The 24,763-nt window shown below is 50.1% G+C and overlaps 1 protein-coding gene across 1 annotated transcript in view; it reads right to left on the bottom strand.

Moving 5' to 3' along the window:
• The window catches only part of LOC144728576 (uncharacterized), a 39,758-nt gene that overhangs the window by 10,927 nt on the left and 4,068 nt on the right, over positions 1 to 24,763 (bottom strand). The window contains exons 2-12 of the mRNA XM_078608105.1: positions 23,736 to 23,981; positions 19,982 to 20,155; positions 18,873 to 18,985; positions 18,091 to 18,292; positions 14,534 to 14,620; positions 14,248 to 14,367; positions 11,391 to 11,681; positions 9,839 to 9,951; positions 8,134 to 8,356; positions 6,954 to 7,094; positions 3,514 to 5,273 (exon numbers count right to left, since the gene is read on the bottom strand). Of these exons, the coding sequence (XP_078464231.1) occupies positions 3,514 to 5,273; positions 6,954 to 7,094; positions 8,134 to 8,356; positions 9,839 to 9,951; positions 11,391 to 11,681; positions 14,248 to 14,367; positions 14,534 to 14,620; positions 18,091 to 18,292; positions 18,873 to 18,985; positions 19,982 to 20,155; positions 23,736 to 23,981 (3,470 nt within the window). The remainder of the gene's footprint in view (positions 1 to 3,513; positions 5,274 to 6,953; positions 7,095 to 8,133; positions 8,357 to 9,838; positions 9,952 to 11,390; positions 11,682 to 14,247; positions 14,368 to 14,533; positions 14,621 to 18,090; positions 18,293 to 18,872; positions 18,986 to 19,981; positions 20,156 to 23,735; positions 23,982 to 24,763) is intronic.

Here is a 24,763-nt window from a genome sequence, read left to right on the forward strand (position 1 = left end):
GTTCGCCGCTGAATCTCGGAACGCGCGGGCGGTTTCGGCTTTAATTTCATTTTGGAGAGGCGTAGCGCCGTTGTTTTTAAATGTGTTGTGCTCGCCGCGGAGAACTGTCGCGACACGACCGCCACTCTCTCTAGGATAGTTGGCGCAAAACTGTGCGACACGCCCTTCCCCGCACGGCTCTGTGGGATCCTCATTACCGATAAAGTTAATTTAGTTTTTTTTTTTCCCGATTCCCAATTGACATTGCGATTAAACCGCACACATATGTCATCGGATACAGTATAAGGGTTAAGTAGGAAAAAAAACCTTAACTTATTTCGAGTCGAAATTTCCCCAATATATGTTCATAGAATTTGCGTAACTTTCCACATTATCGCAATCGTATCGCTTCTCTTCAGCAGTCACTTCCGTGTAAAATTACGTGGTTTATGTGAAGAACTGCCTGTAATTGGATGGATTTCCAACTGTGTAGCATATTTTGACTTTAAAATGTATTCGCCGTGTTCCAAGTGCATTTATTTGAAAAAAACTATTCAGGTAATCTACGTTTTCAGTCATGTTGCGAGCAGTTTTGGAATACAGTATCAAATTAGTATCTGTACCGTAGTTTTTTTTTATCTTAACAACCTTTATGCAAATAAATGGCATTAATTCAAATTTAAAAAGATAAATGGAAAAGCTATAAATATCGAGTCCATCTTAAACGTTCTAATTCCTCATTTACCACAACAACAACAAAAACATGAGTCTGCACTGTTTCCCTACCTCATGCTGTGCATCTGTGTCCTCAAAACAATTTTCTAACTTGGGAAGAAAATCGAATACGATTTTAGCGAAATGAAAACAAAACGAAGGGGGGTGGATGGTTGAACGGCAGTTGATGCAGGCGGTGTGTGCGTGCGCGTGCGTGCGTGCGTTCACGCGTACGTTCAGTGAGTGAGCGCCCGTATCAACTGTCAAATGAGAATGTGCGGAATTAATCGCCGTTGCATTCTGGTCCAAATATAGACCCGCGTCGCGAAAAATCCATTATTATTTTTGTCTCGCGGTTATTCGGCACTCGTTGCCCCAATGCGTATACGAATTTTTGTTGTTGTTGTTGTATAATTAATGTATATTTCTCTGATGTGTTATGTTTGTCGTGGAAAACGGTGTGGTTTTTTTTATTGGTGAAACCCGACTTAAAAGCTGCTAAGCTCACAGGGTACTTAAAAAAAAATCTACTGAAATTTATTTTGCAACGCGTGACCTGTCCTATGCACCGCTCGCGACAAAGGACACGCGAAACATTTCAAACGATCGGGCACAATTTGTGTCATTCGGGAAGGAAAGAATGCAATGCGTTTTTGTTTGCGCAGATGTTCCGTGGTTATTATATTATAATCAGCCTGTAAGGAGCAGTTGTGTATTCTTTTTTTGTTGCAAAGAAAACAAATGACGTGGTGTTAATGTTCGCTAATTACCGGCTTGTGGTTAGGGTAATGTCTTAATAGGTGATGAAAGTTTGTGTTCATGGCAACGACTTCTCAATTTTATGTACAAAAAATGTTTTACTTTGATTACGCGTCGCATTAATCACAGCCACGCAATTACGTAAAACATGATTGCACTTCAAGAATTTGACATTATTTCAAACAGAATTGAAGTTAGATTTGTTTTGGTGTCTATGCATTCTACCCCCCTTCCCAATGTTCCACGAGGTTACTTACTTGAATTACAAAACAAAGATGATGATGTTGACGTAAGATGATGGCCATAATATGGCATTAATTACGATGTCTTTGATAGTAACGGCAAAGAATGTGCATATAAACAATGATAATGGTAATTGAGTGCAGATATATGGGGTGTCAATGAATCTGTCGTACTTTATGCAGCACATGTATATAATTAGACAGCGGTGAAGTTAAAATGTTGATATCTCATGCGACACAATTGGTTGTTTACCGATTTCTCGTTGCTTCGTTGCTCTACATTGTTGTGTGTCATCTCCTGGTCTCTTGAGTTCTCACATTGCCCAAAAGATTGCCTGTGTTATTTTTCTTTTGGTCCTTTTTAAGGCCGCAGTGGTACTGACGAACGTGTTGATTTCGTTTTTTTTTCCTGTGAATGATGCTTGTGCACTACTGCCAACGCAGCAGTGTGGTCCAAAAAAACTCCACCTTAACATGCTTTGTGTGTGCCTATTCGCCCCTAGTAGTTTCAGTCTGAAACTGACGAATAGGAAAGGGGAGTTCACACAGATCTGGGGCCCCCTCGTGAATGCGACTCCAGATAACCTGAGTTTACTTGACTGAACTTGAAATGCGACTGACTCTCCCCCCCCCCCCTCTTTCCACCCCCTTCCTTCCCTGAAGAAAAGGGATTTGACGCACCCCGTACCACATAACGCTACGGTCCTACATACAATAATAATAATAATAGTTCAATTTGTAACGCGCGCAAATTTGCAGACGTAGTGGCCGCAACTCAGAGGCGTGGAGCCAAGCTCAGAGTCGCTCGAAAGCGTGATTGTAGAGGTGAGTTTTTAAGTGTCTCTTGAAGGAGGCGATTGAGGTGATGCTGCGAATGTGCAGAGGGATATCGTTCCAGAATGTTGGGGCTGCCACCGAGAAGCGGCGCATAGACGTGACCATCCTGGATCTTGGTATCGAGAGGAGGTCGTGATTCGCGCTGCGCAGGCATCTGCCGTGTGCTGAGCTGCAAGTTGTCTGTCCGAGCCGTCTATCCCACTATGCTCCACTCACTCACCTGTCGTGGAAGTTGTACACCCCCCCCTACCCGTGGTTGGATCAATACATTTTTTTTACGAAAAATAATGCTTTATCGCACGACAAAAGCAACCACACGGGGACCATCATATCTCGACTCTGTGCGTCGCCACCACCGTAGCAGACACACGCGGAGGTTTAAAAGTCAACTAAACTTTGTATTCTACCAGGTAAAGGCCCCCTAAGCTGTGTAGCTCTTTTTCAGAAGCGACCTGGCCGTCACAAATGATAGCTCAACGAAGTGGCTTCTCACGTGGACATTTTAGCAGCCAAATACTCTACTAGACGCGTGACGGTGATTCTAAATGTGGAGGGGGAAAACCGGAGGATCCGGAGAAAAATCCACGTGACCACGGGGAGACGGACACGCAAACTCCAAATATACAGCGGGCGTCAGGGTCGGGATTGCACCCACGACCTGCTGCACACCAGGCGAGGGAGTTGACATCTCTCCACCGTCGTGCCCCAAGGGAAACTACCACGTGTGTGGGTGTGTAGTAAACGATTGCCTATGAATTATTTAAAAAATTAACGATTCCTCTCTGGACACCCAGAATTTGCGACATGGACTGTGACGACGACGATGATGCACCGATGAACATTTTTTTTTGCCGTGTATTTGTGCGACGACGAAATTCTAATCACGACGATGGCATCGCCGATTGCGGCGACGAACTCGACGATTACGACGAATCGTGACGACGGCGACGACGGCGATGACGGCGATGGCACCGACACTCACGCTGCTGACTTTCATCCCGCAGTCGCTCCACGCCGATTTGAACTCGAGCGAGTCGGACGTCGCTCCCTGCTGCGCACCGCAGCTCCGAAAGCCCAGGTAGACGTCCGACTGCTGCACCCCCCACAGGGCGAGCTTTGCCTTCGGCATCCGCACGTACAGGTACGAGCCGTCGCACGTCACCGTTAACGCCGACGCCGGAAACGCCGTGGGCAGAGTCGACTGCGGATGTGGCACGGCGGTCAACGACGCGTTGCTGGCAGAAGCTGGTGCGGTGGTGGTGGTGTTGGTGGCATTGGCTATGGTTGTGGTAGCGGGCACTGTTGTGTTGTTACCGCCAGCAGCTTGTGTGGCAGTGGTGGTGGTAGCGTTGTTGTTGGGCTGGGTTGTGGCACCGGGCACTGTTGAGTTACTGCCAACAGCTGCTGTGGTGGCGTTGTTGGGCTGGGTTGTGGCACTGGGCACTGTTGAGTTCACACCGGAAGCTGGTGTGGTGACGTTGTTGTTGGGCTGGGTTGTGGCACCGGGCACTGTTGAGTTCACACCGGAAGCTGGTGTGGTGACGTTGTTGTTGAGCTGGGTTGTGGCACCGGGCACTGTTGAGTTGACGCCGGAAGCTGGTGTGGTGACATTGTTGGGCTGGGTTGTGGCACCGGGCACTGTTGAGTTCACACCAGAAGCTGGTGTGGTGACGTTGTTGTTGGGCTGGGTTGTGGCACCGGGCACTGTTGAGTTCACGCCGGAAGCTGGTGTGGTGACATTGTTGGGCTGGGTTGTGGCACCAGGCACTGTTGAGTTGACGCCGGAAGCTGGTGTGGTGACATTGTTGGGCTGGGTTGTGGCACCGGGCACTGTTGAGTTGACGCCGGAAGCTGGTGTGGTGACATTGTTGGGCTGGGTTGTGGCACCGGGCACTGTTGAGTTGACGCCGGAAACTGGTGTGGTGACATTGTTGGGCTGGGTTGTGGCACCAGGCACTGTTGAGTTCACACCGGAAACTGGTGTGGTGACATTGTTGGGCTGGGTTGTGGCACCGGGCACTGTTGAGTTCACACCGGAAACTGGTGTGGTGACATTGTTGGGCTGGGTTGTGGCACCGGGCACTGTTGAGTTGACACTGGAAGCTGGTGTGGTGACATTGTTGGGCTGGGTTGTGGCACCGGGCACTGTTGAGTTGACGCTGGAAACGGGTGTGGTGACATTGTTGGGCTGGGTTGTGGCACCGGGCACTGTTGAGTTCACACCGGAAACTGGTGTGGTGACATTGTTGGGCTGGGTTGTGGCACTGGGCACTGTTGAGTTGACACTGGAAGCTGGTGTGGTGACATTGTTGGGCTGGGTTGTGGCACCGGGCACTGTTGAGTTGACGCTGGAAACGGGTGTGGTGACATTGTTGGGCTGGGTTGTGGCACCGGGCACTGTTGAGTTCACACCGGAAACTGGTGTGGTGACATTGTTGGGCTGGGTTGTGGCACTGGGCACTGTTGAGTTGACACTGGAAGCTGGTGTGGTGACATTGTTGGGCTGGGTTGTGGCACCGGGCACTGTTGAGTTGACGCTGGAAACGGGTGTGGTGACATTGTTGGGCTGGGTTGTGGCACCGGGCACTGTTGAGTTCATACGGGAATCTGCTGCGGTGACGTTGGGCTGAGTTGTGGCACCGGGCACTGTTGAGTTGATACCAGAAGCTGCTGCGGTGACGTTGGGCTGGGTTGTGCTGCCTCCTGGTGCCACAGTAGAGCTGGGCTGGGTGTTTGTGTTCGCTGACGGGGCAAGGAGAACGAGATGTTTCAAGTCAATGGCTGAGAATCGTAATTCTCTTCACTTAGTATTACTGTCATCACATTTATCACAATGCACTCCGTGTATTGGAAATCCGCAATAAGCATGAAGACTCATAATGTGTTTTTATTCCAAGAGATTCCTGCAACATTGGGATGTTTTTGGGCCAATTGCCGCTTGGTGAGCGTTTGGCTTCGAGGGGAGAAAAACCGGGGGGGGGGGGGGGGGAGAGACTCACCACAGACACACGGGGGGGGGGGGGCTTGCCACTCAAAGCTGTGCACAGGGGCGCTATGGTGGCTAGGAGATGTTAACTACCTCGCCTGGTATGCAGGAGGTCGTGGGTTCGACCCCGACCCTGCCGCCTGACGCTGTATATTTGGAGTTTGCGTTGTCTCTCTCTCTCTCCGTAGTAGCTTGGATTTTTCTACTGGGTCCTCCGGTTTTTCCCCCAAACACTTTTTCAAATCGACGTCACACGTTTCGAGTATTTGGTGATGATCAGCCACTTCCGCTTCATAGAGCCATCATTTGTGAAGGCCAGGTCCCTTCTGATAAACAGCTACGTAGCCTAGTGGGGCCTTACCTGGTAAAATAAAAAAATACTTTAATAGTGTTAGTTTTTTATTTAGATGGATTGCAACCACAATGCTGTGCTGCAATCTCCCAGGAAACCCTCTGGCGGAGCCTTCGACACCTCCAATCCAATTGCTGACCGATCTCAACCCTCCCTCTGTGAGGATTCTAAAGATTTGTTGTGTTCAGGGTAATTCGGTCTCGAGTCAGGTGATTGGCAGCAGCACCCCTCTGCTGCGGTTCTTCGTCTCCTTCGAAGGGAAGCCTCAAATTTAGTTACTTATTATTTACAGGGAAAGGTGTTGCCCGTACTCTCGTCGTTACTGTTATTCGGTTTCGAACGAGTTTTAATCGTATGGGGATCGACTTTTACACCGGCATGCAAGTTGACCTATGCGTTTCAAATATTTGCACTGGCTTTAATGTCCTCTTTTCGGCAGATGGCACTGTTTGGTTAATATCCGAGGGATATTGTTGACCATCTGTAGTCAGAATCAAACCGTCCATAGTGAACGAATATAACACAACTGCTTCCGAGATGTCTTCGGGTGATGTCCATCCACACACGACGGCATGCTACACTCTCACACGTGCCCTGCGTTCATTAATAAAATAAAATGTTCATCACAAGTCAAAAATGCTGTATTTCTCAGCGGTATAAAATCCCCGAATTGAGCCTCTTCGCGTGCCCTTCCATCGGTCATCACGTGGCGGATGTGACTGTGAGGCTGGACGAACTTCCTTCGCTCCTTCCTCACCAAATTAAGTGGCAGTGGGCTCAGCTCATCATGGCCCCCAGGGGGTGAAGAAAATGAGCACAACTCTGGGCCATGCAACAGCAGCGGCATCCTCTGGAGATAAACCCCACCAACTCCCACCGCCCCGTGCCAGAGAAACGTGGAATTCCCACCGTGGGTCGCGGGCGAAACGGCCGAGTCGCCTCCTCCGTCCCTAAATTCTCATGAGTAGCATAGCGCAGACTTTTGACTTGGAAATGAATGTCAGGGCAGAGGAGGAGGAGGAGGTGGGGGGGGGGGGGCGAGCAAACGTTGCCTGGTGCGGTCCGTGCCCACGGTGGCACTCACCCAGGCAGGTGCGTCCGGCGACGATGGAGCCGGGGTCTGTGAAGCCCGCATTGCAGGTGCAGTTGTAGGAGCCCAGGGTGTTGGCGCACGTGGCGTTCTCCGCGCAGTCGTTGAGGGTTGAGTTGGCGCACTCATTGGTGTCTGGGGAGGGCACGCAAGCACGGGTGCCCGTCGTTACTTGCAGCGGTGATGCACGACTGTATGTATGTGTGTGTAGTGGGGAGCGGTGGTGTAGCGATCGGCGCGCTGCGCTGTGCTGCGAACCTGGCCAGCCGAGTTCGATTGCCACTCACGGCCAACACCGGTGACAATTATCTCAACCGGTCGTGGGCCTCCCTTAGGTCGACTCAGCCTCAAATCAGTGCCTGGTGCAGTGTGTAAACATCGCCGCTGAGAAGCTAAAGGCGGCCAGGCGTGGTGCTGGCCACCCACCCCCTCGTGTGCAGTGCTGGCCTTCATAGGTACTACTGGCTAACAGCACTTGCCCCAATATTCTGTTTAAGCTATACAGAGGATCTTTATGCGTGAAGAGTATTAGTGCAGTTGCCTGCGCACTGCACCACTAACCCAACGACTTGAGTTCATTACCCAGCCATGGCTAATGTTGGCGGCTAGTGCGATTCAATTTTGTACCAGGCGTTCCATGAGGTTGACTCAGCCACAAATGAGTGGCTGATGCAGTGTGTGAGCATAAGCGATGTGAAAACTAAGGAGTTGGCCACAGCCAAACCTGCTCCTTGTGTCGGCCCAAACCATACGTAGGCATTTGGTTAACAGCATTTGTCTCAGCAGTCAGTACGGCGCACAATTTTTTCGTTTGGTTGGATGTTTTTGTACATACATCCACCACAGGTGTGAGGGTGGAACGTGTGGCACAGTGATTAGCACCCTGCTGCAATTCCCGTCACGCGCGGTTTCAATTGTTGAGCGGTGGAAAGTGACATCTAAACATTTATAAATAACGCGATCTGACCAAAAACCTATATTATGAATAATATTGGTCGCGAAAGCCTACGTGTTAAATTCATATTATCGTTGCATCGTTTTAAATAATGAATTGTGGTTCCTCCGAGTGGTACTCCAACGTTGCTTTCTCTCGCGTGGCCGACCCGGGTCGCCCGAGTGATTTCCCCGGAACGTGCACGCCTCTGTGGCACCGCCCGCCACGCTCGCCGCTCACCGGTGATGTTGAAGCCTGCCAAGTCGAACTGCAGCCCCGTGCCGTTTACGAGCGCCTGTCTCAGAGCGAGCAGCACCTGGTCGAACGTGAGGCCCGTGAGGCTGCCGCCCAGCAGCAGGTCGATGACCGCCACGATGCTGCCCCTGTTCAGCTCCTTGACCTTGATGGTCAGCAAGCCGTTGGCCACCAGCGCCGCTACGTTGGGCGGAAGGCCCGCCAGAATCTACGCGCAACGCACAGGCGCCGGGGGTTGAGGTGAAATGACGGGGGGCACGGTTTGAGCGTGAGAAATGTGCTCGTCCATATTGTTTGATTCTTTCGGTAAAGTCACGTGGAGAGAAAAGAATAGTAAAAAAATAAAGTGAATGCAAATCAAATAAAATCCAGTTTTGTTTCGGTGGCTTTTTCAGACTGTAGCAGTGCAGTTTAATTTTGGACGCACAATTAAGGCACTTTAACGATGTGGTAGTCATTTGCATAACCATAAAGTGGCGTTTAATTACTTGGGAATAGCGTGTTAACCAACTGATAAATTGCAACACTTGTTGATAAATGAGAAATGCTCATTGAATACCACGGTCTTAGACGAAGCTGGATGAACTAACTTTTTTCATCCTACCTAGGATGGTGGTAGTGAATTTAGTTTTGTGTATCTGTCAAACCACAGAGTTTATCCATAAATTACCCTTAGATATACTTTTTAAACGCAATTATGTTCACAATGACAGCCCGTATGTCGTCATGCGTTGCATCTGCGTGTAATGTCGGCGGCACGGCTAAAATCCCGCAGTAGAAAAATAACTCGGAGCATCCTGTGGCGAGCTTGCACTGGCACGGCTCTGATGTGCGGTGTTCAAAAAAAAATGTTCGTGAACTGTGCGAGACATCCACTTCAGCGGGCGTGACAAAAAAAAATACGCAGCAGGAATCGGTTGCTCCGAGCTAATTGTGTGACTTTCCTGTCACAAGTTGTTGTCGTCAATGTAGAAAAGCCTCGTTTGAGTCTCATTGTCTTTCTAGATTTGAAGCTTTCGTGACTGCAAGGATTCATATTCTTAGGTTGTTTCGGTAAAGTCACGTAGGTAAACAAATTTAATTAATAAAAGTAAAATAAAAACAAAATAAAAATCACGACGTTTCAGAGGCAACACAAGCTTCCGTCTTCAGGTGGAACCGTCACAGCACGATAGCTGTATCAAGTAAAGAGAAATTCCAAGGAAACAGTCCTTTTATAGATACTGGTTGAGGGTGGGAGGAGCCAAGGTAGGCCCTGGATATTATTATTGTGAGGTTCGGTGAGGCTGAAGCACGCTGTTAGGAATGAGCCTTTGTTGTGTAGACTGATTGAACTCGGAGGTTCTAAGAGTTGTTAAGGTGCGGCTTATGTCTTGCTCAACATACAAATATTACGCATTCCTTCTTTTCCTTGATTTCTCTCACTAATTTAACTTTAATGCACAATGCTCACGTACCTTTTTTTTACAGTTTAAATTGACTCGGAAGTATGTAGAAAAAGATTAGATCCTTAATAAAAAAAATGCGCAACGTGCTTTTGTAAGTTGCGCGCGTTGGCAAACCTGAATTGTATGTTTAAGTTTAATTTGAAAAAAATCAACAGAACACGATGCACCGTGAGATTTGAAGAGAGGAATTGAGGTGCGTGGGGCTGATGGCAAATCAAATAAAAAATCTATCTGCGTTTCACCTCTGCGATAAGTTCTCTTGAGAAGTTGGCGAATTCTTCGCTGCTCGTGTTTGCCATGGCATCTGTGAAGTTTCGGTTGATGACTCGGACCGAGCCCACGAGTTCCTGAGAGTCTGTTGATCCGTAAGAAAGTGTTCACAAATTATATTATCTACTAGCCCTTTTGCCCGTCCAAGGACGGGTGTATTTCAGTAAATATGAAACTTGCAAGCGAAAAGCAGACCGCGACGCGATATATTCATTGCATCAATTCGTGTGCAATTTGTAAGGCTGCGGTGACACAGACTTATTTCATTTAAAGGTTATAATCCCTTGTTCATCATGACGACCTTTTTACTTCGATGTCTCAATAGCGGTACGGAGACCACGTGATGACGTCAGGGTTCTGCCTTCGTAGTGAGGGTTGTAAGTTGACGCCGAGGAGGGGGGAGGAGGCGCCTCGCCCCCCCATGTGGAGTGACGTCACCCGATAATTATTATTCATGGGGGGGGAGGTGTCCATTTGGAAGACGTCACCTCTTCATGATTATTAATCAGGGGGGCTGGCCGACATGGAGTGACGTCACGCGCGGGACACACAGACATTCTTGGTGCATTATAGTACTAAATTTGATGATGCTGAGAACTCGGTTCAAAAGAAAGAAAATTATTCATTAGAAAGTGTTCACAAATTATGATTTGATGATGCTGAGAACTCGGTTCAAAAGAAAGAAAATTATTCATTAGAAAGTGTTCACAAATTATGATTTGATGATGCTGAGAACTCGGTTCAAAAGAAAGAAAATTATTCATTAGAAAGTGTTCACAAATTATGATTTGATGATGCTGAGAACTCGGTTCAAAAGAAAGAAAATTATTCATTAGAAAGTGTTCACAAATTATGATTTGATGATGCTGAGAACTCGGTTCAAAAGAAAGAAAATTATTCATTAGAAAGTGTTCACAAATTATGATTTGATGATGCTACCGCTGCATTGGCAGTGGGTGCACAAGAATAAATAACAAAACAACTCAACACATTTTTCAGTAACAAGGAAAACACATATATGTATATCATAGGCGACGTTTAGGGAAATGGGCCCATCTTCTTCATGGCACATTCTTCACGTGCTATGAAGATAGGCCTAAAAGCACTGTAGCCTTGTTTGTTATATACCAGTGAATGACGACATTCATTAGTTAAATTAATATGTTTTTGTTATATGGCAGTGAATGATTTAATTTGTTAGTTACGTGAATTAACTATTAATGAATTAATGTAACAACAATGGAATGATATAATTAAGTGGTAAAATGAATGGCACGTTAATTGTGGAATTAATTTGAATAGCTTAAGGTACTACTTTTTTGTTATTTAATCTGGAAACGATCAAATTAATTCATCAATGAAAGACATTCAGAATCTAATCGAATTAACATTTTACTTTTGAAAAAAGGAACAACGCAATAAATATATATATTTTTTACGCAGTTCAAAGCGAGACACATGCCCGCCCGTTCATGCTGCTCGTGAAATTGTGTAGCTACAAAGCAAGAGAAGGTAGCAGCCTACCGGTCTTGACCCTCTGGACGAGGGCGCTGCTGTTCCTGCCGCAGCTTCTGCTAGTGATGGCCACCGTGTAGACGACGCCCGGCCGCAACCCCGTGAAGTTGTAGCGCGGTTCCTGACTGTACAGCGTGATGGGCTCCAGGCCCTGGCTCTGAGGCGCCGACAAACTCAGCTCGTAGCTCTGCTGGAGCTGCAGCCGCTGCTGCTGCGTCCATCCCGCGTCCCAGCTCAGTCCGAAGCTCACGGCGTTCAAGCTGGTGATGACGGCGTACGGCGGCGCCAGAGGATCCGGCCCTGGTGTGCCGAGACGGGTGTGGGCAGAGCAACGGCGCGATGGGTGAAACTCGCCGCACGGATACGGGTGGACGGCTCACCCTGTGTGACGTCAACACCCACATGGCACCTGACCCTCATCGGTATACCTGCTCGCCGACGACTGCACAAATAAATTCGCCTTATTAATCTTCTTGGTTCTTTCGGTAAAGTCACGTAGAAGGAAAATAATAAAATAATAAAAATAAAACATAATAAAATAATTCTCACGACGTTTCGTCCACAACGCAAGCAGCCGTCTTGCGTTGTGGCCGAAACGTCGTGATAATTATTTTATTATGTTTTATTTTATTATTTTATTATTTTCCTTCTACGTGACTTTACTGAAAGAACCAAGAAGATGAATCCCTGCAGTCACGAAAGCTTTAAATCGCCTTTTTAAGTTTAGTTTCCTCTCAATTTGCCAAATTGCCGCTCTCCGAATTAAACGTTTGGCTTGACTGCCACGCGATGAACCTCTGCACGTGGGAAAGTGGAGCGCTGGGCCTCTCCTAGTGTAATAATAGGCAGTCGTCTCGCAAAGATTTCCCTGACGAGTGCCGATTTCAGCTGACCCTGCTTCGAGTGCACATTCAACACGCGCGTACATTATCCTCTTATCTTGACATCGTTTATACAACGCCTTAACTGAGCCGCTTTACAGACAATTAAGAACGGTACATATGAATGTGACGGTGGAGATGACGTGAAAGAAATAGATGAGAGGAAGCAATGGGGGGGGGGGGCGAATCTGTGATGATGCAAAATTGATGACAGAAAATGATGACGAATTAATTGAATGAGTGAATGAATGGAGTTAATGAGTGAAAGCCATGTGATGAGCGGGAGATTAAGGGGTCATGGGGTGAGCTCGGGAAAGTAAGTGAGTTTTGAGTGAGGAGCGGAAACTGGTGAGCGAAGGTGACTGTGTAACGTGGGGGGAGAAGTTTGTTCCGGTGAAGGAACGCACGGTGCAAACTCCTCTCTCGCATAACTTACAGCGTCCAACTTTCTCTGTGCTTTATCGCGAGCTTTTATACCTTGCGATTCCTCTGTTCCATTTCCCTATTTGTGAACTGTGGCTCTCTAAATCTCAGGCTACAATCAATTGATGCCAAAACATCCAAGGACAGGCTGCGTCGTAAGTTATTTTCCCTACCCGTCTTCTAAATTTTTTTTTTTTTATCAGCGCAAGAAAACTTCGTGAAATGCGAGTTGCACATCTGTTTATTGAACCTGTCCGAAGCTTTTATATACAGTCGAGAACAGGCAACAGTATGGCAACCCCTCGCTGTCTTTGTGAGAAATATCGCCTTGTGAGAGATGGCTTTGGCAGCGCAGAGGGTTTCACGAGTGCGGCAGAAGTGAAGTCGTGAGAGGTGTTGGGAGGCCAAACTTTAAGTTTAACAGCGTGCCGCTTTAAAGTACGAGGCGTCTAGTGCCCGCAAATCATCTTCTGTCTCTGGGTATCTCCTGACGGCCGTTGTTGAGAGCACCTGCATTCAATTATCTCGGGGTAAAAATCGCCAAGTCATCCACAATGCCCCCGAATCCCATCGAATATCAGAAGCTAAGCAGGTTTGAGCCTGGAGATTGCCTGGACGGGGAACCATCGTGCACAACGGGTTGTTATAGGCTGCGGGGCGACACGGTGAGCAGCACAGTGCAGACAACTCCACCGTTGTTCCGTGCTTGTATTCTAACCAGCACTAAAGCAAGGTGAAAGAGTAGGACCCTAGAATCCCCATGACCCATGTGGCATGGGGAAGTCCTCATCCAGCAGTGGATTGGCAAAGGCATGTACAGGGACAAGCAATATCCTCAGAAGTGCTCGTGCCATGGCAGCCATTCCTCTTTCCCACTCGGCTGCTTTGTCTTGAAAAAAAAATCAGGCCAATTAATATTCTTTGGATCTTTTGGTAAAGCCACGTAGATAGAACAATTTAAAAAAATGATAAAAATAATAACAATATCACGACGTTTCGATTGCAAAACACAAGCGGTCGTTATCAGGAAAATATGAATTCCTGCAGTCACGAAAGCCTTAAGTCAAGGCCAATTAATGCTCAGCTAAGGTTCAACAATTGAGAGTCAAAGGGGGTTTCTGGCCCAAACAATCGTGGGGCGGAGCTCACCTCCCGCTTACAATCCTGAGCCATCTGACAAGAGTCCACATTCCTGCGGAGGAGCGTGTCTATCATACGTTGACTTCTTCGCGAATTGGTGCTCGTTTTATGAACCCAGAAGGAATGCAGGGCCGAGCAAGCCATGCGATCTATGGCCGTGCTACCTGGCCAGTTTCTAGCTGAAGTATCCACAACAACGGTGGCGTAACTTGATTGGCATGGGCCCTCGTGCAAGGAATGACAGCCTGGCCTGTGAGCCACGGTGCAGTTGCACCGCCTACACACCCGATAAATACGTGCCACTGCTAAAGTAAATATACAAATGTTACATGCAGGCTGCCACTGTGAATTGCACATTCCTCACCCCGTAGCGTCTATGAGTAATGCGAGGGTGTGTGCAGAGCGTGTGCCGGTGCGCATACCACACGGTGTTGTGGGTGGAGGGTAGGGCGCTGAAGGTGACGGGCTGCTGCTGCTGCTGTTCCAAGGTGGCGATCCGCTCGAATGCGGCTCGGAGGTGGTGGGTGCAACAACCGGGTTGCCTGGATTCCCGAGGGGCGCGCGGAGAGAAGACAATTGTTCACTGGCGCTCGTGCGACGCCGCCGGCGTCATGGCAGGAGTTTTGTGGGTTAGCGTTTTAATGTCAGGATGGAGGGGAGAGAGGGGAGAGAGAAAAATAATCCGAACCGGCGGTGATGCAATCTCACCTTTGCACTCGTAGGTTCCTATTCTGTTGACACAATTTGTCCCGCTCTGGCAGGCATTGAGCTCAGGCGCGTTACATTCATTGACGTCTAATGGAGAGAGAGAAAACACCACGCACGCACGTAAATGTCATTAAAGAAGTGTCAACTCTGCGCGGTACCTCCCGCGATATTTGTCAGAGCTATGCGCGCCTATCGCCGATCACCAGAAACGATAGCGTCTGAGATGTGACGCTCTGCCGACGGTGGCGATTCCTGCTCGTGGCGATTCCCGCCGGCGCAGGGAACCTCGACTGGAAATGTACGGTGACCACGTGCTTCTGCAAAATGCAGCCCCCCCAAAGTCGCATGGAACAAAGCCCCCGACTGCACAAACTCAGCAAGAAACGCCTCGCTCGTGTTCACCCACTTCAAACGACACATTGGCATCCATCGATCGTCCACAGCACGATGGGACAGCAATTCGTTATTTGAACTCAAACAAAACTTTGTTTTATTTCGGCAGATAAGACCCACTGAGCTGTGTAGCTCTTTTTCACAAGCGACCCTAGCCACAAATGATAGGTCAACGAAGTGGCGTATCACGTGTAAGAGTACAGCAACCAAATACTCTAAACGTGTGTTGATTCTAAATGTGGAGAGAAAAACCGGAGGACCCGGAGAAAAATCCACGCGACCACGGGGAGAGAGACATGCAAACTCTAAAAATACGGGCATTAGGGTCGGGATCGAGCCCACGGCCTCCCGTATACAGGCGAGGTAGTTAACATCTGGCCCCAGTGGTGCTCATTTCAAAGTTAATGGGTTGTTAAAAAAAAATGAGTACTTTTATTTTGGTTACATTGCAAAAATATGGCTTAGTTGTCGAGTGGTTGCCAAGTAAGTCCAATCACTACTCGCGTAAAGAGATACTCAGCATCAGTGGGCTCGCGCTAGGTTTTGGAATAAGAAGTTTACAAGTTTGCCCTCTGCAAGTTAATTAGCTCGGCCAGGTTAAGTTCAAACACATAACGCCGGTGTCATTCGTGTCTACTTGTCAATAATGGCACCGTAAGATGGGTAATTGCCACTGGCAGGACTGTATAATGTCACCCTGGCTTCACAACATACTCATTAAAGTGTCGCAAAAAAAAGGTCAGAGTTTCCGCCATACACAGATGTCTCTCTTAAGGTCACCTTGAGACATATTGTGACCATTAAAATTTCATTTTATACTCACTAGGCACTGTCACAATATCTGAAGGCGCCAGCCCTTTGTCAAGCCACTGTTGGATGACTGCCTCCCCATGCCGTGTCAATTATGGGGGGGTCTATTTGACCATACTTCACCACGCAGGTCAGCGTGGCTTGGAGAAGGGGGGCGGCCCCAGTTCAGATATCGCTCACCACTGATGTTAGCCATGGCCAGGAATCGAACTCGGATGTGGAGGGGGGCAGATTCATAGCTCGGTGCGCTAACCACTGTGGCAAGGACTCCATCGCGAATGTGAGCATCATGTTTTCTTAATATTAAGGCTCTAGCCGCTGGAAATGAGCACGAAATCATTCAAGTTTCATGTGCAACGGCAGTGACTGTTGCCATGCTGCGTTAACCTTTGATTTGAAATTGAACATTCTGACGACGTATGACTGTTTGCGTCATCCTGGGCAAAAGCATCGAGGGTTAAGCAGTTCCTCGACTGGACCGAGGTCTTGACTGGACTGCGATCATCACGGTAACTCCTTTGGATTGATTTAGCAAAGCTTCATGGAGTCTCAAGACTCTAAGACTCAAAGGGTGCCTACCGCTTTGTCGCACGGCATACGGCCGGTTGCATTAACGAGTGTTCGGTAGGAATCTCTTGATAAGCAGGAAAACAACTTGGTGAAGGCCAGCATTAATGGCAATTGCTTCAAGGTGTAATGTGCAAAGACAACATAATTCCACGTACGACGAGCCTCAAACAAGATACAATGTCTGTAACTTTGTAGTATTTACATTCAGTTTAGGACAAATGTGGTGCGTGATACGATGTTGACTAATTGCGCATCTAAATGCAATCATATCTTGTAAGAAACAGAAGGTTGTGCATCTCTTGAAGCAAGGAGGCACATATAAGACGGCAACAAAGATCCCTTGTGTAGCCTTAACAGGCTGCTGAGGCAAGTGCTTTTCGTGAGCACATTATATATACACACACACGCCCTTTTTAAAGAAGAATATACAATCATAGGCAAAGGAGAAACGAAATAAATTTGAGTCTGGACTTCTACAAGGCGAGGAGTGGTCTGAATGCATTGATGGAGGAGGGAGTTCCAGACACATTTTTTGTAATAATTTCTTATTTTACCAAGGTAAGGTTAATTGAGCTATAGAGCTCTTTTTTCAGAAGCGACCTGGCCACAAATGATAACTCAACGAAGCGGCTTATCACGTGGAAATGAATTGCAGCCAAATAATCTAAATCAGGGGTCCCCAACCCCCAGGCCTGTTATGAACCGGTACCGGTCCGTGGCCTGTTAGGGACCGGTACCGGTCCGTGGCCTGTTAGGAACCGGTACCGGTCCGTGGCCTGTCAGGGACCGGTACCGGTCCGTGGCCTGTTAGGGACCGGTACCGGTCCGTGGCCTGTTAGGAACCGGTACCGGTCCGTGGCCTGTTAGGGACCGGTACCGGTCCGTGGCCTGTTAGGGACCGGTACCGGTCCGTGGCCTGTTAGGAACCGGGCCGCACAGCAGGAGGTGAGTGGTGAGTCCGCGCGTGGCCCGCCCCCATTATTTTATTTACCACTTCCGTCCGCACCACTTTCCCGCACTGCGCACTTGTCTCAGTCACAGTGTTGGTAAGCCCACAAGCTCTAACCCCTAGTAGCCAAAATTAGTAAAAAACAAACGTCGCTGGAAAGCTTCTTTGAAAAGGGGGAAAGACCCAATGATGAACCCCCCCACCCGGTCCGTGAAAAAATTGTCTTCCACGAAACTGGTGCCAAAAATGTTGGGGACCACTGCTCTAAACGCGTGATTATTCTAAATGTGGAGGGGAAACACCGGAGGACCCGGAGAGAAAATCCACGCGGCCATGGGCAAAACATGCAAACTCCAAATACGCAGGCATCAGAGATCGTACCCACGGCCTCCTGCATACCAGGCGAGGTAGTTAACATCTTGAACAAATGTTTGACTGGGGCCTTTTGACAAAATTATTTTCATTATTATTGTTTTCCCAACGAGTGGAGAGCACACAGAAGGGGATTGGCGAGATGAGTCGGAAGCGTTTGGCAGAGGGGACAAGTCCACGGAGGATCTTGAAGTCTACGAGGGCTTTGTCGAAGTTGACCTGGGACCGGATCAACTTGAGCAAATTTGAGCTTCGTAACTTTCTGCCGTGCGCCAGCACTCTTCCTTCCGACATTGGGAAGCCTCTGGAGCGCCATGCACTTTTAAGTCGACGTTAAAAACTCACTTCTTACTAAACGCTTTTTGCGTTTCAGTTAGTTTGTCGCACCTCCGATTAGCACGGTTGGCCACGCAGAGTGCGACAGAAGCTCAACATGCATAGATGAAGCAAAAAATCCACGCACCTGTGACTCTTGCGAACATCACTCTGGGGGCCGTGAAGGGCAGCTTTTGCAACTTCATGCCGAGCGCCATGCGGTCGGTCCTCGGTGGGCTGAAGGCGACCCTCAGCTTGGCCTCGGTGCTCCGCCAGAAGCCCAGCGTGCAGGGCGCGAAGGCGGTCACGTAGATCCCCGTCGCGTTCCAGCTCTCCAGCAAGCCCGACACCTGCTCGCCGCGCACGCGCCCAGCGCCAGCCCAGGTGGAGCCCGCACGCACGAACCCCGTCAGCGCACGCCCCGTGGGCCACCCTCCACGCTCGCTCGGGGGAGACTCGGCAGCGTTCCAGAGCAACTATTCGGGGCGCCGTGTTGGCGAAGATGTTAACTCCCTCGCCTGGCTTGCGGGAGGTCATGGGTTCGATCCCGACCCCCGACGCCTGCTGTATATGTTCTATCTCTCCATGGTCGGGTGGATTTTTTCCCCGGTTTTTTCCTGCTATAAATTTCCACGTGATAAGCCCCTTCATTAAGTTATCGTTTGTGGCCAGGTCGCTTCTGAAAAAAAGATCTGTATAGGTCAGTTGGTCTTACCTGGTAAAATAAAAAATAGTTTAATTTTGGTTTAATTCGTACCTGCGTCGATTTTGGGGAGGGACTTTTGGGATAATTCGATCATCCTGAAGTAATTCAACGTACGCACATACATATGGAAGCTATAGCGATCATCATTATTACACGGGCCAATCGTTGCGGCTGCCGTTTCACCGGGAAAGGGGGGCCTGTCATGGCCCATGGCGAGAACTCACCATCGAGTGGACGAGACGAGCGGCTTCCAGGAAGCTGGCCGAGTGAGGATCGAGGAGGTCTGCCGAGTATTCTATCGTGGTAGTAAGCTCGATGTCGTAGTAGCCCGTGTTAGCTGAGAATGAAGGACAATGACACTTAGAGGTCAAACGCGTGGGGGAGGGGGGGGGACTTCGCGACGGGCATATTTGTGCTGAGAGCTACTGGTGGCATCATCGCAGAAATGGCACTGGAACGCATGTATGTTGTGATAGTCACGTGACTACGACGATGATAAGAGTCAATTAATTATACATACATGTCATGGTTGACGATAACAATGACATTAATGACGATCAAGGGAGGGACTGGACATGGATCTGGGCGATGGTGCCAGGAAATGATGATGCTGCTGCTGCTGCTGCTGATTATGATGACAACGATGTCGAGCACGAAATTGACCATGCATGTACATTCCGCGTAGTACGGTCAATGACGATCATAATGATGGTGACAACGATGGAATAAGAGTGGCGACAAAGGAGATGTCGAGATGTGCGTACGACATGGCCAGCCGACACGTCGAGGACGACGGCTCTGGCAACACGGGCAACAACAACAATGGGAGCAACGACGGCGTCTCACAATGCGATACCTGTAATTAAACTCAGATGCGCGTGTGTTTGCGCGTGCGTGTTTGTGCGTGCGTGTTTGTGCGTGCGTGTGGGCACGTGCGTGTGTGCGTGTGTTTGTGCTGTGTGTGTGTGTTTGCGCGTGCGTTTGTGCGTTTGCGCGCGCGTGTGTTTGTGTTTGTGCGTACGTGTTAGTGCGTTTGGGCACGTGCGTGTGTTTGTACGTGCGTGCGTTTGTGCGTTTGTACGTGCGTGTGTTTGTACGTGCGTGCGTTTGTGCGTTTGGGCACGTGCGTGTGTTTGTACGTGCGTGCGTGCGTTTGTGCGTTTGGGCACGTGCGTGTGTTTGTACGTGCGTGCGTTTGTGCGTTTGTACGTGCGTGTGTTTGTGCGTGCGTGCGTTTGTGCGTTTGCGCGTGCGTGTGTTTGTGCGTACGATCACCGCAGCTCTCGACGGGCCACCCGCAACCGCTGCCGACGACGACCAACGACCTCCTCACCTTGTGGGACCGGCGGGGCGCACGTGCGCTGGCCGCCACCTCCGCCCGCGTCGGGGCAGCACTTGGTGGCGTTGCCGCAGTCCCCGTCCCCGGCGCAGGGCGCCGTGGAGCCGCCGGGCGGCGAAGCCGGGCAGCCGCCCGCCTTCGACGTGAACACGCTCGACTCGTTGAGCGCTGCCGGGGCGGAAGGAACGCGTGCCACAGTCAGTTGGGGGGGGGGGGCGGTTTTCCCAGGCGCCCCCCTTAGGGGGTCCCCGGTTCCACTCGCCGGGGGCGTGGGAATGAACACGTCCGGAGCTAGCTCGCCACCCCCCAGATCTCGCTCGGCTGCGTTCACGAGTTCGCTAACACCACGTTGCGTGCCCCCCCCCCCCCATCTACAACATGTCTCATCACGTCAGCCCTACAAGGGGCGATAAAATTAGCACCGCTTCGAGGTGCGTAACACAACTCCGATGGCGCTCGTGGTTCGTTTTGCTTGTTTGCGTGTGAAGATAGTGGGGCTGTGAGCAAGCATTTCTGCATTGTCTAAACCTGAACGTGGAATGTGTGTGGGTAGCGTGAGTGTGGGGTGTGTGGGTAGTGTGAGTGTGGGGTGTGTGGGTAGCGTGAGTGTGGGGTGTGTGGGTAGTGTGAGTGTGGGGCGTGTGGGTAGCGTGAGTGTGGGGTGTGTGGGTAGTGTGAGTGTGGGGCGTGTGGGTAGCGTGAGTGTGGGGTGTGTGGGTAGCGTGAGTGTGGGGTGTGTGGGTAGTGTGAGTGTGGGGTGTGTGGGTAGTGTGAGTGTGGGGTGTGTGGGTAGTGTGAGTGTGGGGTGTGTGGGTAGTGTGAGTGTGGGGTGTGTGGGTAGTGTGAGTGTGGGGTGTGTGGGTAGCGTGAGTGTGGGGTGTGTGGGTAGTGTGAGTGTGGGGTGTGTGGGTAGTGTGAGTGTGGGGCGTGTGGGTAGCGTGAGTGTGGGGTGTGTGGGTAGTGTGAGTGTGGGGCGTGTGGGTAGCGTGAGTGTGGGGTGTGTGGGTAGCGTGAGTGTGGGGTGTGTGGGTAGCGTGAGTGTGGGGTGTGTGGGTAGTGTGAGTGTGGGGTGTGTGGGTAGTGTGAGTGTGGGGTGTGTGGGTAGTGTGAGTGTGGGGTGTGTGGGTAGTGTGAGTGTGGGGTGTGTGGGTAGCGTGAGTGTGGGGTGTGTGGGTAGCGTGAGTGTGGGGTGTGTGGGTAGTGTGAGTGTGGGGTGTGTGGGTAGCGTGAGTGTGGGGTGTTTGGGTAGCGTGAGTGTGGGGTGTGTGGGTAGCGTGAGTGTGGGGTGTGTGGGTAGTGTGAGTGTGGGGTGTGTGGGTAGTGTGAGTGTGGGGTGTGTGGGTAGTGTGAGTGTGGGGTGTGTGGGTAGTGTGAGTGTGGGGTGTGTGGGTAGTGTGAGTGTGGGGTGTGTGGGTAGTGTGAGTGTGGGGTGTGTGGGTAGTGTGAGTGTGGGGTGTGTGGGTAGTGTGAGTGTGGGATGTGTGGGTAGCGTGAGTGTGGGGTGTGTGGGTAGTGTGAGTGTGGGGTGTGTGGGTAGTGTGAGTGTGGGGTGTTTGGGTAGCGTGAGTGTGGGGTGTGTGGGTAGTGTGAGTGTGGGGTGTGTGGGTAGTGTGAGTGTGGGGTGTGTGGGTAGTGTGAGTGTGGGGTGTGTGGGTAGTGTGAGTGTGGGGTGTGTGGGTAGTGTGAGTGTGGGGTGTGTGGGTAGTGTGAGTGTGGGGTGTGTGGGTAGTGTGAGTGTGGGGTGTGTGGGTAGTGTGAGTGTGGGGTGTGTGGGTAGTGTGAGTGGCGTAACGGAGAGTAATATCTGAACCGGTGTTGTGCCACCCCGAGGTTGACTCGGGTCTTCAATGAGCACGTGGTTCAGTGTGCAAACTTCACCCAACGGGAGAGACAAAGGAGGGCTGGGCGTCTTGCGGGACGTGCTTTGTGCTCCACAGTGGCCTCATATGTGTATTCTTGCTCTACTTATTTCCCACCGCACGTAGCCAGCCGTGCCAATCGGAGGTGCCTTCATCGGTGGTGGATGACAGCACTTGCCCCAACAGTCGATAGAGGCTGTACGGTGTTATCTGTATCTATGGAAGGGGAAGGATTGCGCGGTGTGTGTGGTGTGTGTGGTGTGTGCGGTGTGTGTGGTGTGTGCGGTGTGTGTGGTGTGTGTGGTGTGTGTGGTGTGTGCGGTGTGTGTGGTGTGTGCGGTGTGTGTGGTGTGTGCGGTGTGTGCGGTGTGTGCGGTGTGTGTGGTGTGTGCGGTGTGTGTGGTGTGTGTGGTGTGTGCGGTGTGTGTGGTGTGTGCGGTGTGTGTGGTGTGTGCGGTGTGTGTGGTGTGTGCGGTGTGTGTGGTGTGTGCGGTGTGTGTGTCTGATGCGCTTTGATAAATGTGGCCAGGTGTCAGGTAATCATAACTCTGGAGACACACAAGCATCTGGTTACATTGCTGTTCAAAGGCTCACTGCGTTCAGAGCCTCTCCCCCCCCCCCACATTTAAATTTGATCTTACGTGTTCACTTTGAGAGTGCACCACCGAAAATAGTTTTAATTGGGTGGGCTGCGATACAATACGTGCTGGCAAATATTCAGGTATTAAAAGGCATTAATTTATGGGAGCAAAATAGTTGGGGGCGTTGCAGGGGGTGTATGGATCAGTCGTGTAAATATTTCCACGGAGATGTGCTGTTTCATCACGCGATCTCAGCCTATTGTTTGGTAGCTCCTTATAGAAGATCAACAAGTGCTATCGTGCTGTGGAGGATCTGGTCCTTGCCATATTCACGTGGAATTTTCACCACCGGGTCAGGGGCACCGCCAGGGTTGAGCACTGCTCTATTGCTCTTGGTTTTAACATAAATATATATGGTTACACACATGCACACAAAATACGTGTGTGCTTTATTTAATACACACATACATGTGTCCGTGTCAACAGTGTTGTCATGCTGTGGCAGAAACTGGAGAAACGTGTCCTTGCCACGACAATGTGAAATTTCCACCACTGACTGTGAGGGCACCAATGAATACCTTTGTATGTATGTGGCCTGTTTCAAATTACGCAGAAATATATGCACGCACGCACGTATGTATGTATGAACAGGAAGACACGTTGACTGTTGACGCGAGCATTTTAATATGCATGTATCGCTGGGCTAACACTGGGCCCTCTCACCTGGGCACAGAGGTCGCAAACGGGTTTTGATTCCTTACCCGTACCCGTACCCGGCCGCACCAGGGTCGCAAACGGGTACCCGTACCATACCCGATACCCGGCTACCCGTACCCGGCCGGGTATCGGGTACGGGTACGGGTAGCCGATTGCGACCTCTGGGATGAAGCCATGTTGCAGGCGCGGGTGGGTTGATTCTAGGAACTTGAATTGTGAGAAGAGACAAGACGTTGGGAAATTAGTGACAAACGGTTACTCACCAGTGACTCGCGGCCTACCCGTACCCGTACCCGGCCGCACCAGGGTCGCAAACGGGTACCCGTACCCAGCCGGGTACGGGTAGCCGGGTAGGGTACGGGTATCGGGTACCCGATTGCGACCTCTGCCTGGGCAGTATTAACAACAACAGCAGCAATAATACAATCCCATGGGGGGCTGGTGAAGTTGGGGCTGGTGGTGGTGAAGGTGCCGTGTAACTCACGGGAGCACACAGTAGGAGCCATGTCTGGGCACCCATCACCTGGGCAGTTTTAACAACAACAACAGGGCTGGTGATGGTGGGGTTGGGGCGGTTTCCGTGGAACTCACGGAGCACACAGTATGAGCCGCTCCTTTCGTAGCCCACGCAGCAAACGGTGTCGTTCTCGAGCTGCGTGCGGACGACGGGCCGGTAGGCGACGCGGTAGCCCGTCTTGTAGCACACGTGCGCCAGCCAGCCGTTTTGGCACAGGGACAGCTTGGCGAAAGACTCCGTGTAGCTCACCATGACCGAGCGGTTCACCAGCACCTCGCCACGGCACAGGTGGTAGCCGCGCAGGGGTCGCATGCTCGCCGCTGTGGGGAGACGGTGCGAGTTCAGAAGGTTGGAATCGGACGTTTTTACATCGAGGGTATCAGCCAGCCAGCGGACAAGACTGCTTTCTTAAATCCTTTATATTAAGTTCACTTGCTTGCACGCTTACGACCGTGCAAATCTTTCGGTCGTTTTTAACCCACTTCCCGTGATCCAATCGAGCTGACATTTTGCACACAGACTCGTGGTGCGTGACAATTTATTTTCGTGAAAATGTTTTTCCATAACTTTACACTTTTTAGGATTTTTTTTATATTTAATTACCAATTGCTTAATGGTGGCAGGCAATCATCTGACCCATAGGTGGCAGCCATCTCAAGCCAGAGGACGATAGGACTCTAGCCGCCACGCATATAAAGGATTTATAGTGAAAAAACGGGTTAATTTTTTTGCGTTTAGTTTGTTGTCCACCCACCCCACACATGCTGCGAACGGTGCGAAAACAGTTGAACGTACTAACATACAAGCGGCAGTATGAGATGTTATATACAGAGACAGATGAGAGAGTCTCCCTGAAAACTAAAACTGGATAACCCACAAAATGTCATCGCCTAGAAAGTGCAGTACTGTAGTAGTAGTAGTCGTAGTCTCGCGTTCAGATTATGGGGAGCTTACGCAGATGAAAACAAGTAATGTGTTATCAACCTTAGAATGTGGCGATCTTTGTGGGCAGATGCTATGAGATAACTATCTTGATATGTAGCCTACGTCAGTTGTCAAGCCTTTTGCCAGGAAATCCTCCAAGTTGTCAGGGTAGGAAGAC

Source organism: Lampetra planeri, chromosome 29 (assembly GCF_965212315.1).
Source record: "Lampetra planeri chromosome 29, kcLamPlan1.2.h2, whole genome shotgun sequence".
In the NCBI taxonomy this organism is placed as follows: Eukaryota; Metazoa; Chordata; class Hyperoartia; order Petromyzontiformes; family Petromyzontidae; genus Lampetra; species Lampetra planeri.